General features: G+C 37.3%; 1 protein-coding gene across 3 annotated transcripts in view; it reads right to left on the bottom strand.

Annotated features, from left to right (window-relative positions):
* col22a1 (collagen, type XXII, alpha 1) overlaps positions 1 to 17,409 on the bottom strand; it is a 93,692-nt gene that overhangs the window by 28,607 nt on the left and 47,676 nt on the right. For all 3 annotated transcript variants that reach the window (XM_047383515.1, XM_047383516.1, XM_047383517.1), the window contains 16 exons: positions 11,919 to 11,972; positions 10,121 to 10,174; positions 9,927 to 9,980; positions 9,741 to 9,794; positions 8,197 to 8,250; positions 8,019 to 8,063; positions 7,862 to 7,924; positions 6,906 to 6,959; positions 6,758 to 6,799; positions 6,622 to 6,654; positions 6,372 to 6,425; positions 4,916 to 4,969; positions 4,787 to 4,840; positions 4,641 to 4,694; positions 4,495 to 4,548; positions 3,877 to 3,981 (listed from right to left, as the gene is read on the bottom strand). In XM_047383515.1, coding sequence (XP_047239471.1) covers positions 3,877 to 3,981; positions 4,495 to 4,548; positions 4,641 to 4,694; positions 4,787 to 4,840; positions 4,916 to 4,969; positions 6,372 to 6,425; positions 6,622 to 6,654; positions 6,758 to 6,799; positions 6,906 to 6,959; positions 7,862 to 7,924; positions 8,019 to 8,063; positions 8,197 to 8,250; positions 9,741 to 9,794; positions 9,927 to 9,980; positions 10,121 to 10,174; positions 11,919 to 11,972 — 882 coding nt within the window. The remainder of the gene's footprint in view (positions 1 to 3,876; positions 3,982 to 4,494; positions 4,549 to 4,640; positions 4,695 to 4,786; positions 4,841 to 4,915; positions 4,970 to 6,371; positions 6,426 to 6,621; positions 6,655 to 6,757; positions 6,800 to 6,905; positions 6,960 to 7,861; positions 7,925 to 8,018; positions 8,064 to 8,196; positions 8,251 to 9,740; positions 9,795 to 9,926; positions 9,981 to 10,120; positions 10,175 to 11,918; positions 11,973 to 17,409) is intronic.

Below are 17,409 nucleotides of genomic sequence, written 5' to 3'. Positions count from 1 at the left end.
GTTAGTGACCTGTTTTGTGACAAACAGATCGATTTATTTTGCCTCACAGAAACCTGGCTGCAGCAAGAGGATCCCGTTACTATAAATAAGTCAACTCCTACTAATTATTTAAATTTTCATCTTTCAGTCCGATTTATTGACTAGTCCCAGACCAATCAATAGCTACAACTCTTTTGAATATTTAATCCTTAGTTTTCCTCATCCAAATTGCAAAGCAATAAAACCACTTCTGTTTGTTGTTTTGTACCGTCCACCAGGCCCTTACTCTCAATTTTTAGATCAGTTTTCAGACCTTTTATCTGATTTAGTGTTAAATACAGATAAGGTTATTATAGTATTAACATATTAACTTTCATGTTCACACTAAAAGTGATAGCCTAAATATAGCCTTTAGTCTATCTTAGTCTATCTTAGACACAATTGGCTTTACACAAAACATTAACAAACCTACCCACCTTTGTCTTCATTCTCTGGACCTTGTGCTGACATATGGCATTGAGTGTAAAGACATAACAATATTTTCTCATAACCCTGTCCTGTCTGACCATTTTTTAATAACCTTTGAGTTTGATTTAACCGAGTACTCCACACCTGAAAGAAAATTTCATTATAGTAGATTATTATCAGGCGATGCTGTAACAACCTTTAAAGAATCTGTTCCACATTTAATTTCCTCATTATCACAGAAAAACACAGTGGATGGTAATTTTGTTTCTGCCCCTTCACAAATTGATTCTCTTGTTGATAGTGTTACTTCATCATTGCGTGATGCATTTGACAATGCAGGCCCTTTGAAAAAGAAGGTAATTATTCATAGGAGGCTGGCTCCATGGTTTAATTCAGAGTTAGAAAATTGAAGAGAAAATGGCGCTCTACACAACTAGAGGATTCCTAGTTAATCTGGAAAAATAGCCTACTGTTGTATAAAAAGACACTTCGTCAAGCTAGAACAGCTTATTTCTCATCATTAATAGAAGAGAACAAGAATAATCCTAGGTTTCTCTTTATTACAGTTGCTAAACTTACAGAGTCATAGCTCTGTTGAGCCATCCGTTCCCTTAGCTCTCAGCAGTCATGACTTTATGGGATTCTTCTTAAATAAAATTGATTCTATTAAAAATAAAATCTTTGACATACTCCTGAAGATAATTACTTCATCCTCAGCAAGTGAGACAACATTGGAAGATAACTGTAGAACATGATATGTGTTTGGACTGTTTTGATCCTGTGGAGCTTCCTGAGTTATCAGAAATATTAGCTTCATCTAAACCTTCAACTTGCATGTTAGACCCAATCACAACGAAATTATTTAAGGAAGTGTTCCCTCTGATTACCAGCCCCATTTTAGGTATTATTAACCTATCTTTATTAAATGGATATGTACCGCAGGCTTTTAAGGTAACTGTAATTAAACCTTTGCTTAAGAAACCTTCGCTTGATCGAGATGACTTGAAAAATTACAGACCTATATCCAATCTTCCATTCTTATCTAAAATTCTTGAGAAAATAGTTGTTAATCAAACGTGTGAGCATTTACACAGCAATGATCTGTTTGATGAGTTTCAGTCAGGCTACAGAGCTCATCATAGCACTGAAACAGCTCTGCTGAAAGTCACAAATGATATTCTCCTAGCCTCAGATAATGGACTGTACTGTACTGGTTCTGTTAGATCTCAGTGCTGCATTGGATACAGTCGATCACAATATTCTCTTAGAAAGGCTGGAATATGCTGTAGGGATCAGGGGAACAGCACAAAGCTGGTTTAAATCTTATTTGTCTGACGGATTCCAGTTTGTTCATGTAAATGATAAATCATCTTTAAACTCCATGGTTAGCTGTGGAGTACCACAGGATTCAGTACTTGGGCCAATTCTCTTTACTATATATATATGCTTCCAATAGGTCAAATTATCAGGCAGCATAGGATACATTTTCACTGTTACGCTGATGACACTCAGCTTTACTTATCCATGAATCCTGATGAGCCCAACCAGTTGGATAGACTACAAGCATGTCTTAAAGACATAAAAACTTGGATGACTTTAAATTTTCTGCTTCTAAATTCAGACAAGACAGAAGTTGTCGTCTTTAAAAAAGAAACTGCTTAGTCAATCACTTAACCTGGATGGGATTAAATTGACCTCCAATAAAAACATAAAAAACCTTGGTGTTATTTTTGACCAGGACATGTTATTTAAATCCCATATTAAACAGGTTTCCAGGATTTCCTTCTTTCACCTCCAAAACATTGCCAAAATTAGAAATATCCTGTCCAGGAGTGACGCTGAAAAACTAGTCCATGCATTTGTACTTCAAGGCTGGACTATTGTAATTCTTTACTATCAGGATGTCCACAAAATGCAGTTAAAAGCTTTCAGCTGATTCAAAATGCTGCAGCAAGAGTTCTGATGAAAATTATTTCTCTTATTTTAGCTTCCCTTCATTGGCTCCCTGTTAAATCCAGAATAGAATTTAAAATTATCCTCCTCACATATAAAGCCCTTAATGATCTAGCTCCATCATACATCAGAGATCTGATTGTTCCATACGTTCCTAACAGAGCACTTCGTTCTCAGATTGCAGGTTTACTGATGGTTCCTAGAGTCTCTAGAAGTAGAATGGGAGGCAGATCTTTTAGTTATCAGGTTCCTCTCCTGTGGAACCAGCTCCCAGTTTTAGTCTGTGAGGCAGACACCCTGTCTACTTTTAATACTAGGCTTAAAACTTTCCTTTTTGATAAAGCTTATAGTTAGAGTGGCTTAGGTTATCCTGAGCTATCTGTGTAGTTATGCTGCTGTAGGCTTAGGCTGCTGGAGGACATAATTACCACTTTCACCCTCTTTGCTACATTCTCACAATACTCTCCAATTTTAGATTATTTGCTGTTATTTCAGCTTTTAACTTTGTTCTCTCTTTTCTCTTCCTAGAAGATACATGTGGCCTGACTCTGTGTCTACCTGTGACACCTTGCTGGAGAGGGGAATTGTCTGAGCTTCTGCTGGCAACAACGTAATGCTCACCCTCTACCGATGATCCACATGGCCCTGTCTTTCAGTGTTTAACCCTTTCTCTCTCCTAGACATAGCAATTGACTGAGCTTTTACTGTGACTAACTCTATGTGCTCTTTTTCAGACTGTAACCTTGAAAACTGGCTCAAGGTTTATCTGTTCATTCTTTCTGGATGAAACAACTAAAGGAGCTACATCCATTAACATTTACTCTTCCTTCCCATAGAAAGGACTCCTGGATCAGTGCTTCTTTGTTCTCTTTGTGTCTGCTCTGTTCTCTCAAACCCCCAGTCGGTCGTGGCAGATGGCCGCTCACACTGAGCCTGGTTCTGCTGGAGGTTTCTTCCTGTTAAAAGGGAGTTTTTCCTCTCCACTGTCGCTACATGCATGCTCAGTATGAGGGATTGCTGCAAAGTCAACGCCAGTGACTGTCCACTGTCTCTACATGCTCATCCAGGAGGAGTGAATGCTGCAAGTCACTGACTGGATGCAATCTGCTGGGTTTCTTTAGATAGAAAAACGTTTTATCCAATTTGAATAAATAACTGAATCTGACTGCACTGTTCAATGGTTAGGATTAATTGGAATGTATGTACCTGACTTTTGTGAAGTGCCTTGAGACGACATGTGTTGTGAATTGGCGCTATATAAATAAACTGAATTAAAACTGAATTGAAATTGAAACTAAAATGACAACAAAAAAATGCTGTTGGAGACAGGGCACAGTGAATGACTAGAGATGTACAGCAATTCTAACTGCCAGAACACTCTAGAAACATTTGGCACACAAAAAATATAGTGACTAAACAGAATTCTAAATTCTAAATAAAGAATGTATTCATTATTTAATTGATTAATAATCTTACGTTTTGGCCATCTTTGCCCTTCCCGGGTGGTCCAGGAGGTCCAATCACACCAGGCTCTCCTGGTGGGCCTTGGGGACCAGATTGCCCTGGTTTACCTGGGTCACCCTATCATAAACAGAGGAATTAAAAAAAGAAGCAACGTTATTATCCATTTTTTGGGATGTTACTGGAAATAAGATGCTTTAGATCCATTTACTACATTATATTCTGAATTCAGTGAGATTTTAACTTGCTCAAAACTAATTTTATTTAAAGTAGAGTCAGACTGTGATGGGGTCCTGATTCCAAGCTTCAGAGCTAGACCATGACATCCACTAAGAGATACATATCATAGCTGGTGCATTGGGAAACTGGAATATGATGTTATGGTTTAAATGTAACAGCAGAAACTAAAGACAAAATAATGCTATACAAAACAAAAGAGTGAGCAAACTGTCATCCCTGCTGCTGCTGCTGTACTGAAAGAAATTCAAAGACTGGCAGAGTATCAGAGGACTTGCAAGGACACTCACGGCTCACAAAAAGCCTGCTGCATAAAGGGTTGCCTGCATGGTATAAATGCATCCAAAAACACATCCAACCCAGCATACCTGTAGCTTCTGGAATAAAAACACTCACCTTATCTCCTCTCTGCCCAGCTGGACCGGGAGGCCCAATGATGCCTGGAATGCCCTATAAATAGTTTTTAAAGCTGTTGATGTTAAACTGCGATCAACCATGGTAAAAAGAGATTTGCAGCATATGTAATAAACAAAAACTTTTACCACACTTCCTGGTATCCCACGTGGCCCAGGAGGTCCTGCAGCACCAGGTGGACCCTGGGGAAAACGTACAAGCCGTTGCAATTTGATTACAGCACATTTTATGTCTCGATGTAAGACATTAACTTCTTTTTGCCAAAAGAACTCACAGGGTCCCCTACACGACCGATCTCCCCTGAGAGTCCGGTATCCCCCTTTGGGCCCTAAAAAAGCAACTAATCAGGCACATTTCACACAAAATGATAGTGTTGTAAAAACAGATATTACAGGGTTCTTACGGGTGCTCCTGGTTGTCCTCGGAAACCTTGTTCACCAGGTAAGCCTCTTGGACCCTAAGGTTAAGGGAAAATGTCATTCAAAGATATATTTTTGCAGGTCACACAAAACACCTGGATTGGAAGAATTGCTGATGCTCTAAATTAAAGGGCATTCAGGGTTTTGCAGAAGTATTTGGTCCTCTAACAGATTTCTGCATTTCTTTTCCATTTACTCACTTAAATACAAACTTTATTATTATAAAAAGATTACCTGAGTAAATACAATATGCAGTTTTCAAATTATGATTTCATTTATTAAGATTAATGGAAACAAATTGTTAAATCAAACATAGCCCTATGTACAAAAGTAATTTCCCCCTAAATCAAAAAACTGCCATCAAGTGTTCGGGATAATGGAAATGAATATTTTACATCATATCAGATGTATTTTAGCCCACTGTTTCTTGCAAAAATATTTCAACTCTGCCACAATGGATTTTTTTGAGTGTGAAGGACCTGTTGAAGGGCATTCCACAGGATCTCAGTCTGATTTAAGTTCAGACTTTACAGGGCCCAAAGCCTTCATTTGGGTAATTTTTGATCATCTCAGGCCAGATCATCTCACATCCACTGCCATGTTTGGGGATTGCTTATAGTTTTATGTCCACTAGAAAGGAAAATTCCACTTTTATCTTGTCTGTCCAAACAATACATTTCCAAAATTTTTGAAATTCGTTAATGTCTTCTAGCACATGTGAGACTGATACATGTTAATAACTTTTTTTCTGATCTAGTTTCACATTTCTTTATTTGAGGAAATTATGATTTGTTCAACCTACTTCATGTTGTCAGATAGGTACAGTTTAAGTAATTTCTGTACTTTACAGGTCAGGCGGTAATCCGGCCTGTGTGTTAGAAGTGAAATTGAACTCAGCTCTGCAAAACATAGCATCTAGTTGGTTTAAAAAGTTTTTTTTTCCCTATAATATATAAGAAATGAAAACATAATTTGAAAACTGCTTTTTGTATTTATTTTGGTTAACCTATAGTTTGATCTGAAACATATATATTACCAAATGGAAATAAAAAAACTGAAGAAATTTGTAAGGGGGTCAATATTTTTTCACTGTATGATTTTATGACTTTGCAATAAATAACATGACAAGTAATAAGGATAATCTGCTACAAAGCACTTTGAATAACCCTGACAGAACATGTTTATAGTACTTGTACTTCTATAGTACTATAATGCAAACACTACTAATACCAATGTGTTAAACTGACATAATGTGTAATAATTAAAGTGTGGCAACTGGATAGTACATGATGTCCTAAGCAGCTCCTAAGCCAATGTGTTCAGGGCAATTTCATAGTTCTGTTGGAAAATTACTGCTGACATCTAGTGGATACCTGAGCGCATTACCAAATGTGCTTTTACTACCAAAGAGAAATAAGGTGAAAAGAAACAAGGAATCACCATCTCTCCTGGTTTTCCTTGGTCCCCCTTTTCTCCCTTCTCTCCAGGCTTCCCCTGTAAATGCAGGGCAGGACAAAGAACTATGAAATGAAGACTGGAGTGCTTAGGTAAGTAGGTAAAGAAGGAAACTATTACCTTACTATGAATAAAATATAAAAAAACAATAAGGTTGCCTTGAACATTAATATTAGCTCAAAAATACACAAGATAATGCAGTGAGGTCTTCTTTTAAGTGAAAGTGTTTACGCACTGGTTCTCCAGGCTGAGGGATGACATTTGCAACCTGTCAACACAACACATCACAGTATATGACAAATTAAACTACAGCAGGCTACAAGGTTGTAAATACTCTGTTATACATGGAAAACAGCTGGTACTTGACTTACATTTCCTGGAACCCCAGGGAGTCCCCTCGGTCCAACTTCACCCTGAGGCAAGAGGCGGCATGTTCACAGTCTGCATTCTAATTATTTCAGTACAGCCAAGACTGCAGAGCAACCACCACAGCCATATGAACTGTTTCTCAACATTTACCTTGTCACCCCTTTCACCTTTTGCCCCAAATGGTCCCTCTGTTCCTCTTTCTCCCTTTATAAAAAAAAGCCAAAATCAGATTTTCTACATGTACCAGGTACATCAGCTTTTATATGCAGTGGGAAAACAACAGGAAAATGTAAACCTTTTAATGTTACACTCAACAACACTGACTTTATTCGGCACTTTGCAAGAGTATTCACACTTTTCCACATTACAGCCACAAGCATTATAGTATTTTGTTAATGTCCATTACTTAAAAGACACAAAGCCTAATACATGACCATCCACCTACACCGACAGGCTTGGTAAGGAGAGCACAAATCAGCGAAGCAGCCAAAAGGCCCATGGTCACTATGGAGGAGCTGCAGAGACCCACAGCTCAGGTCAATGTTCCGTTGTGGGAATGGTGGCAGGATCATGCTGTGGGGGTGCTTTTCTTCAGCAGGAACAGGGAAGCTCAGAGTTGATGGGAAGATGCATTGAGCTAAATTAAGCTAAATGCAGGGTAAGCGTGAAAGAAAACCTGTGAGAGGTGGTACACATAAAATCAGCTAAAATGGAAAGTTTTACCTTTGTAGTACCACCTTTGGGTTTTGGGCTGCCATTACTTGGAGGAATTTTGGTAATAAATTATTTGCAATGTAACTGCAAATGCCTAATGATGCAGTAGTCAGTAGTCTTGAAACAGGAACAGGTGCTGGTGACATGTTCTATTCCATTCGGTCTGTGGTCCAAACGGAATAATTTCAAGCCAACCTTAAATTAGCAGCTATAATTTATGTTTTTCATGACCAGGTTAGCTGCTATCAACATCATAACTACAGTAATGCTTTATAACAAGTCCACCTAATCCTATAGATAATGTATCTAAGCGTGAAAATCAGGTCTCCCTCTTCATATGAGAAGATTTTAATCATTCAGCCGTGAATCATTATTTTTGTGTTACTTCCTACCGGAATCCCTCTTTCTCCTCGTGCGCCATCAGCACCTGGTCGACCAGGGGCGCCAGCTTCTCCCTGTAAACAAGACATTTACATAGCATTATAAAACAGATTTAGTTTTTATATAAAAATATCTCAAGTCCCAAACAAAAGCCAGATCTGAACTTACTCTCTCCCCCAGAGGACCTCTTGGTCCAGGAGGCCCTTCGTCACCCTACAGATAAGACACATGGCCAACAAAGAGTCAACTTTGAATGTGGAAAAGACATATGCCATCTCCTGGGGTCACATGTAACATGTTTTCTCTTGATCGATGTGTGTTACAGGGTTGGATTAAGCAGCAGTACCTTGGAACCAGTCTTGCCAGGAAGTCCATCTGCTCCCCGTTCTCCCCTGGGCCCCTTCAAGGACAGAATATCAACATTAAGAGAGCATCCACCTAATCCCCCCAAAAAACTTCACTGGTGATAACAAATATTCCAAAAGGAGGTTGGGATTAAAAATAAATTTACCTTTTTCTGTTAAAAATACTGCATTTTAAAAAAAATATTTTCCCCCATACATATTTCTTCTGTTTTTGATTTTCTGTCAGGCCTAAATGTTTCAGGTCATAAAACAAATTTAATATCCGACAAGGATAACCCCAAAAAGGTTTTTTTTAAATCATGATTTCATCAATTAATGGAAAAAAAGCTATCCAAACCAACTCCACGCCAGCTTGTAATCTCCTCCTAAACCTAACAACTGGTTATGCCACCCTTGATGACAACTGCCAACAAGTCTTTGTGATAACTGGCAAATAATCTTTTATATCACTATGGAGGACTGTTGGACAACACTTTTTTGCTGAATTGTTGTCAAAACAGCCATATCAGAGGGTGTTTGAGCATGAACAGCCTGTTTAAGATCCTGCCAGACCATCTCAATAGGATTTTAGTCTGGACTTTGTGTAGGCCACTCCAGAACCATAACTTTATTTTTTGTTTCCATTCAGAGATGGACTTTTTGGTGTCCTTAGGATCATTTTCCTGATGCACAACCAAAGTGTGCTTGAGTTTAAGGTCACAAACTGATGGCCAGACATTCTTCTTTAAAACATACATCTTCTAAAATGTTAAACCTTTGTCTCATCAGTTCACATGTTCCTGAAAGTGTTAACGATCATCAATGGGTTTTATGTAAATGTATGAGAATCGCTTTTAATTGTTGAACCCTGTAAACTGACCTCAACTGAGGAAAGTGAGGCCTACAGGACTTCAGATGTCGTTCCAGGTTTTTTTGTGAGCTCCTGAATGAGAAGCTAAGAACTCTGGTAGTAATTTTGGTAGGCCGGTGACTCCTGCCCAGGATCACCACATGTTTTCTCCATTTGTGGATAATGGTTCACTGGAGTCATAGTGCCCTAGAAATTACTGTATAACCCTTTCCAGACTGATAGATGCCAGTGACTTATTTTCTCATCTGTTCTTGTATGTCTTTAGATTGGGGCATGATGTGTTTGTTTTTGAGATCTTTTGTATAGCTCTTTGCATCATTTGAAAACTGCTTTTCAAATCAAGTCAATTTTTATCTCTCTGTATTTAAAATTTGTTTGATGGTCTGAAAAACGTAAGTATGAGAAAAAAGAAAGAAACAAAAGAAATCTGTAAGGTGACAATTGCATGTTCACAGTTCTGTATGTTGGTGCTTTGGTTCCCCCCACCTAAACATCTCATTTAATGTTTTGTTTCTTGTTTCCACAAGCATCTTGGCCATTAAGCTCACAGATCTGCAAAATACTGTTTACGAATCACAAAATGGAGCTTATAAATATCAAGCTTTAGAGATATTATTTCTACAACATTTTTAATTGTCACCTGATGTTTGATTGAATTTTGATACGTATACTGACCATAGCCCCATCAATGCCAGCAAGACCATCCAGACCATCTTTACCAGGAACACCCTTTAAAGATCATGGGATAAATAGTTAGATTTGAGGACAAATTACAAACACCGAAAAACTTCAAGACTTACACAATCTTAAGTAAAGGCAAAGAAAATAATCATCTTCTTTCAGGTTTACAAACTGACTCACAGGTTTTCCTGGCTCTCCTCCTTTGCCTGGAAATCCTAGTTCACCAGGTAGACCCTTCAAAAACACAGAGGTCTGTCAGTGAGCTCTACATTGTCTATCAGTTGTTTCCTACACATGTTGATTTGTCTGTAAGAGTAAGTTTATCTAGCGAGTCAGAATAGAATGTTAAGCCTTGATTTTAGATCATCACTTACAGGTTGTCCCATTGGTCCTGGTGCCCCTGGCGGACCCGGCGGACCCTGGGGACCCTTTAAAAATAAACATCATTGCATGAATTGTTATTTCATCATGTACTTACTTCATGTTGACCATTAAATGTGTTTTTTTTTTTATAAAATAATAAAAAACAATTTATGCAAATTGATTTTCTATTCAAATGTAACATGTAAATGTAACTATGTTTCAGATACGGACTGGAAATAGAATGTACACTCTAGGTGCTTGGCTTTTATGTTTCAGTAAATTATTTTTTTTTTTCTGGCCTTTACCAGATTCTGGAATAATAATAAATCTGACATATTGAATGAATATGCCTACACCAGCGGTCCACGGGGGATTTGAGCTGTCAGTCAGGATTCTGAGGCCCCGTGATCTGAGGCCCCGCCCCCCACGCCAAAACAGGGCCAGAAGTTTGAAGCCGAATAAAAAATCTGCAAGTTCGAAAAAAAAACTTGAATCTGAAAAGTAGTTTTGAACTTTTTTTTTCTTCCAGTTTTACATCTGTTTTTTTCAGTTGCAAAACTTTTTTTCCAGTTTTCAAATATATTTGGAGGAGGTTTAAAATAATTTTTCAGGTTCAAATTTTTTTCTTTTGCACAAACCCTTATTTTTCAGGTTTAATTTTTTTTTTCTTTTAAACAAACTTTTATTTTTCAGGTTTACATTTTTTCTTTTGAACAAACTTTGTTTTTTCAGGTTAAAATTATTTTCGTTTGAACAAACTTTTATTTTTGAGGTTTACATTTTTTTTCTTTTGAACAAACTTTTATTTTTCAGGTTCAAATTTTTACGTTTGAACAAACTTTATGGCCTCAATTTAGCTCCACAGATATAGCTTTTCACACACAACTTGTCCATTTTGGCTGTTTTTTGTTTAGTTAATGACACTCTGGAGTCTGTTTGGTGCTTTTGTCATCTTTAACATGTCCCTATACAAAAGGTCCTGGAACTTAAAAACAGGATGGACTACTTTTTATCAAGACTGCACTAATAAGTAGGAAATGTGAGCCAAAAATGGGTGTTGCATATAAGTAGCACCAAGAATCCACTAGAGGGCGGCATGTAGGAGAGTTCTCAGCTAACTTAAGCCTGGCCAGTGTTTCTACCTGCAAGGAAATTTAGCATAATACCTGGCACAATTTGAAGCTTTTATTTTAGTCTGTCTATGTTATGTTATGTCCATGGTAGAAGTAGCTCTGACACAAATGTGTAACGCTAAGTTTAGAGTCCACGGTTTAAGCAGTCTAGCTGAAATGAAAAAAAAATGTAAGAAAGAACTTAATTTATTTTGGATTAAAGTCACACTGATTATTGAACAACACCAATTTTAGAAATACAAAATGGATGTGTTAGCAGAAGCCCACTGTGAATACTCTGTAATCTGAAGTTCTGTCTTTTAGGTTGGGCTATTTTTACATTTGTTATAAAAGGAAGGAAATATTCATTCATTCATTCATTCATTCATCTTCGATACCGCTTAGTCCATCTAATCCAGTAGTCTACAGGCGAGAGGCAGGGTACACCCTGGGCATGTCGCCAATCTACTGCAGGGCAACACATAAATATACAGGACAAACAACCATCCTTACACTCATTCACACCTAAGGGCAATTTAGAGAAACAAAGTAACCCAACAGTTCTGTTTTTGGACTGTGGGAGGAAGCCGATGTATCCGGTCGAACCCAGGACCTTCTTGCTGTAAGGCAATAGTACTACCAACTGCGCCACCATGCAGGAAAGAAATGTGTGGTATAAAAATAAGTTTGTTCCTACTGGAGGTCCAGGAAGGCCATCCACTCCCGGTAGTCCACTTTCACCTTTCTTTCCCTGAAAAACAATAATTTGTATGAATAAAATATTATTAAAAATCATCATTTAATAAGGCTCATATTCACCACCAGTAACTCCAGTCTTTGACCACATACAGGTCCTTCTCAAAATATTAGCATATTGTGATAAAGTTCATTATTTTCCATAATGTCATGATGAAAATTTAACATTCATATATTTTAGATTCATGGCACACTAACTGAAATATTTCAGGTCTTTTATTGTCTTAATACGGATGATTTTGGCATACAGCTCATGAAAACCCAAAATTCCTATCTCACAAAATTAGCATATCATTAAAAGGGTCTCTAAACGAGCTATGAACCTAATCATCTGAATCAACGAGTTAACTCTAAACACCTGCAATAGATTCCTGAGGCCTTTAAAACTCCCAGCCTGGTTCATCACTCAAAACCCCAATCATGGGTAAGACTGCCGACCTGACTGCTGTCCAGAAGGCCACTATTGACACCCTCAAGCAAGAGGGTAAGACACAGAAAGAAATTTCTGAACGAATAGGCTGTTCCCAGAGTGCTGTATCAAGGCACCTCAGTGGGAAGTCTGTGGGAAGGAAAAAGTGTATCAGAAAATGCTGCACAACGAGTAGAGGTGACCAGACCCTGAGGAAGATTGTGGAGAAGGGCCGATCCCAGACCTTGGGGGACCTGCGGAAGCAGTGGACTGAGTCTGGAGTAGAAACATCCAGAGCCACCGTGCACAAGCGTGTGCAGGAAATGGGCTACAGGTGCCGCATTCCCCAGGTCAAGCCACTTTTGAACCAGAAACAGCGGCAGAAGCGCCTGACCTGGGCTACAGAGAAGCAGCACTGGACTGTTGCTCAGTGGTCCAAAGTACTTTTTTCGGATGAAAGCAAATTCTGCATGTCATTCGGAAATCAAGGTGCCACAGTCTGGAGGAAGACTGGGGAGAAGGAAATGCCAAAATGCCAGACGTCCAGTGTCAAGTACCCACTGTCAGTGATGGTCTGGGGTGCCTTGTCAGCTGCTGGTGTTGGTCCACTGTGTTTTATCAAGGGCAGGGTCAATGCAGCTAGCTAACAGGAGATTTTGGAGCACTTCATGCTTCCATCTGCTGAAAAGCTTTATGGAGATGAAGATTTCATTTTTCAGCACGACCTGGCACCTGCTCACAGTGCCAAAACCACTGGTAAATGGTTTACTGACCATGGTATCACTGTGCTCAATTGGCCTGCCAACTCTCCTGACCTGAACCCCATAGAGAATCTGTGGGATATTGTGAAGAGAACGTTGAGAGACTCAAGACCCAACACTCTGGATGAGCTAAAGGCCGCTATCGAAGCATCCTGGGCCTCCATAAGACCTCAGCAGTGCCACAGGCTAATTGCCTCCATGCCATGCCGCATTGAAGCAGTCATTTCTGCAAAAGGATTCCCGACCAAGTATTGAGTGCATAACAGTACATGATTATTTGAAGGTTGACGTTTTTTGTATTAAAAACACTTTTATTTTATTGGTCGGATGAAATATGCTAATTTTGTGAGATAGGAATTTTGGGTTTTCATGAGCTGTATGCCAAAATTATCCGTATTAAGACAATAAAAGACCTGAAATATTTCAGTTAGTGTGCCATGAATCTAAAATATATGAATGTTAAATTTTCATCATGACATTATGGAAAATAATGAACTTTATCACAATATGCTAATATTTTGAGAAGGACCTGTAGAGCTGTGATTTTCTGGGTGAAGTGTCCTAGTTCTCCCCCATTTTCTGACATAGTTAATCTATCATGAAAAGACCAAACCTGATGAGTGATATTGGAAAATTAAAATCCTTCCTAACATTTTCAAGGGCCAATCTGTTGATGAATGTTGCAACACTGCAAATGTTAATTGTTGCTCTCCAAGGTTATATTAAATAAATAAATAGATAAATAAATACTTGTAAATTATCTGATTAATTTCTTCCTTTAACTGAAAATTGTTTCTTTGTTTCCTCTTTAGTCTAACTAACCAACGAGATCCAGACACAGAGGAAAAGAATAACAAAACACAGCTAAAGCTAATATTCATTGGTTTGATTTCAGATTTAAACCCCATAGAAATTCTGCTTATCTGCTAAAAGTACACAAAAGCGTAAAAGCAATTGTATAGATTAAGGACCAAAAAGTGTATCAAGGATTATTGATAGAAAAGAGTTAAGTTTTATTAAACTGAAAATGAGAAAAAATGTAAAATATGTGGACACATTTTAATGCTAATGTTTTATATTATGTAATAGTTTTCACACATATACATAATTATTATTTTATTGTTTTATTTTTTCACATACATATTTCGTAGTCTAAACTCATGTTGTCTATATAAGAAGATGTCAAAATCTGTTTGAAGTAGATGTTCTAAATAATATGGGTTTTTTTCAGCCTTAAAGGAGATTTAAAGAGCATTAGGAAATAAATTCGTACTGAGGTTATCACAAGTCATGCCTGACAGGGATGGGTCTAAAAAATGTTTGCTACCAATATATGTGGCAGCAGCCAAGATGAGAACAACTCAATTTTGACAAGATTAACTTTGCTGCGAAATCTAAAGAGAAACATTTTAAAACACCTAATGTAAAAAAGCTCATTGTGGTTGAATGTTGATAATCAACACATTTTTTTAAGAACTTTTTTTATCACTTGGCCAAAATCCAAATCCATTGATTAGTATTGATCCATGGAAAATATTATTTCACAATAAAAGTTTGGTCAATTCAGCATTAAGAAAACAGTTAATAAACCTTAATGTGCTGAACAAAAGACCACTGGAATACTGTTTTATACACAGTGATCAATGATTGATGTTTTTAACATGTTAAGCTGTAGGCTTATAAATGTTCAATTATGCTAATTATTGGGGCTGTTTTGTGACATCAACAATTTCTGAGGTTTTTCACCTTAAGAGTTTTTCAAATTAAGCATTTTAGAACATCCAACTAATGCTCCTTTTCCATTAGCACCTACTCAGCGCAGTTCATTTTGGGTCAGGTAGGCTCTACACAGTTTGCTTAGCTTTTCATTACAATTGAGTATCATCTCAATGTGGGCTGGATCGGCAATAGGAAGACGGCCCCACAGTCCGATAAAGTAAAGTGATGGGATTTGTAGAAACACAAACACAACAATGGAGGACCTGCTGCTCAGTGTATGGCTGTAGTCATACTTAGATTGAAATAAGCAAGACAAGGCACTTTAGAGAAGTAAAGGAGACAGCAGGAAGCCATTGAGTGGTAAAAGCTAAAAGACGTTTGAGGGTAAGCTAAGACTACCTAATGCTAGCTTGCTATATGTGTCATATTCACAATAAGCCAATGATTTAACGGTTTAAGATATTAGTAATTATAATATGTACGTTGTGACCAGTGACGTCACCCCCTACCCAATCAGTGACCAACAGCCTTGTGACATCGCATCTTCAGCAATACTGGTTGGAAATGCATCCAACCAGATATTAAATATAGTAGCGTCTCCATGTAACCGTTACTAATGGAAAAGCCTAAAAAGCAAGGAGAGACATACCGAACACTGAGTATGAACTAATGGAAAAAAGGACCAAACATTACTAGAGACAGCAACATATATGAAATGTTTTCATTCACTAAACGGCCTCCAATATAACAAAAGAAAAATAAATAAAACACCACGGTTGTTTCAATACCTATTTCTAAATAATCTTAACAAGCTTGAGAAGCTTGAAGAAGCAAACATTTTTATGCAAAATTATACGTGTGCATGTTGTACATTTCCAAAATAACCCTACACAGTTACGCATTTCATTTAATCTGGATATGTTATTTTTTATAACTTTACAGTACCTTTTCTGTATTTTTTCACTTACTGTACAGTTAAGAATAATTACTTATTCTTTGCTTTTTATATATTTTTTACCTTTATATCTACATGCTTCCATTGAAATTTAACTTTGCTGCTGATACACCTTAATTTCCCCACTGTAGGACAATAAAGATCATTTTTCTTCTATTCTTCTCTTCTCTTCTCTTCTCTTCTCTTCTCTTCTCTTCTCTTCTCTTCTCTTCTCTTCTCTTCTCTTCTCTTCTCTTCTCTTCTAAAATACATATCTGGTTTCTTATGTCTATATACCCCACAACTAAAAGTTCACTTGCAGACCCTTTAGACATAAAATTTTATCAGTAAGTTTTTCCTCAAATTTATGATAATCTATTTTTGTTTGAAGTGATAATTTTTCTGGTTTATTTACAGATTCAGGTATGCAAAGAGCACAAAATTGTTTTTTCAAATTTATTTTATATTCTGCAGAACTAAAATTAGCTTTAATTGTTGTCAGTGATTGACATGCTAAAAGACTGGAGAAAGCCAATGGTGGATATTCTATTGGGAATAAGAAGCAATGCAACTTTCAGTTGTCCCATTCTTCCTGCAAATACATCAGTGAAATAGTACACGGTCATTGCTGGTTAATTTTTTGTAAAGCGGACAGAAAGTGGTGTTGACTTAGGATCTGTGGCCTTTTTCTTCTCACAGAAGTTTAAATGACCTTTGTTAACAGTACAGATAACACTTCATGCCATCACAGGGCTTGGCTATTTACCATATTTCTGACAACAGTCTGAAAGGTCCTTTTAGTCCTTGGACTGAAGCCCTTTGTGTCAATTATTCTTTCAAAGATGGATCAGGAAAAGCCTAATGGTCTGTTAGACCAAAATAAATCCTGGACAAGTTCGTCCAAGGTTTTCATTTTTACTTAAGAAGTGAACAAATAATTTTTTTAACTCATTTGATTGATTTTATGTTTTGCAATTTCAAAGAGTGGCTATTAAACAAATCTTTAGTGGAGAATTGGTTTGATTATTTTCAATCAATAATTATACAGTAAAACCACCTGAAAATGGTAATTGTTTTTATTTATGATTTTTTGATAAGACTGCCCTGACATTTGAGAATAAAAACATTCTACATCACTTTTGAGTTGTTTTAATATATATACAATTCAGTGTACAAAATTTCCCTGAATGCATCTTAAAGGTTTAGCTGTTGGGATATCCCCTGTCCTCAGAGGGAGTCCTGCTCACATGTCTGGTGCCTTGCCGCATTTTAGGCTGAATAAATGCTACTACAGGGCAGCAGGATTTGGACCTTTGCTTAGTTTTCTCCAGTACCAATGGTGTTCATATTTGACTTGAAGTTGTTTTAGGTGAGTAATTAAGTTAAGTTTTAAAAATGCTGACAATCCTTTGGTTCGGATGTTCTGTCTATTTCTAGCTTTAAATATAAAGAATAAGGAACCTTAATTTTCCTTAAATAACAGACATTATTGATAGCTGGGTTGTGCCACTTTTTAAAGTTGCACAATGCATTGTAGCTTGGTGCTTTTAGTTCTGCATATGAACTTTCTGCATTTGTTCAGCTTTAAAACAACGCTGTATTTGTTTGG

Source organism: Girardinichthys multiradiatus, chromosome 13 (assembly GCF_021462225.1).
Source record: "Girardinichthys multiradiatus isolate DD_20200921_A chromosome 13, DD_fGirMul_XY1, whole genome shotgun sequence".
Taxonomy (NCBI): Eukaryota; Metazoa; Chordata; class Actinopteri; order Cyprinodontiformes; family Goodeidae; genus Girardinichthys; species Girardinichthys multiradiatus.
The sequence above is the reverse complement of the archived record's forward strand: the minus strand, read 5'-3'. Positions and strand labels throughout refer to the sequence as shown.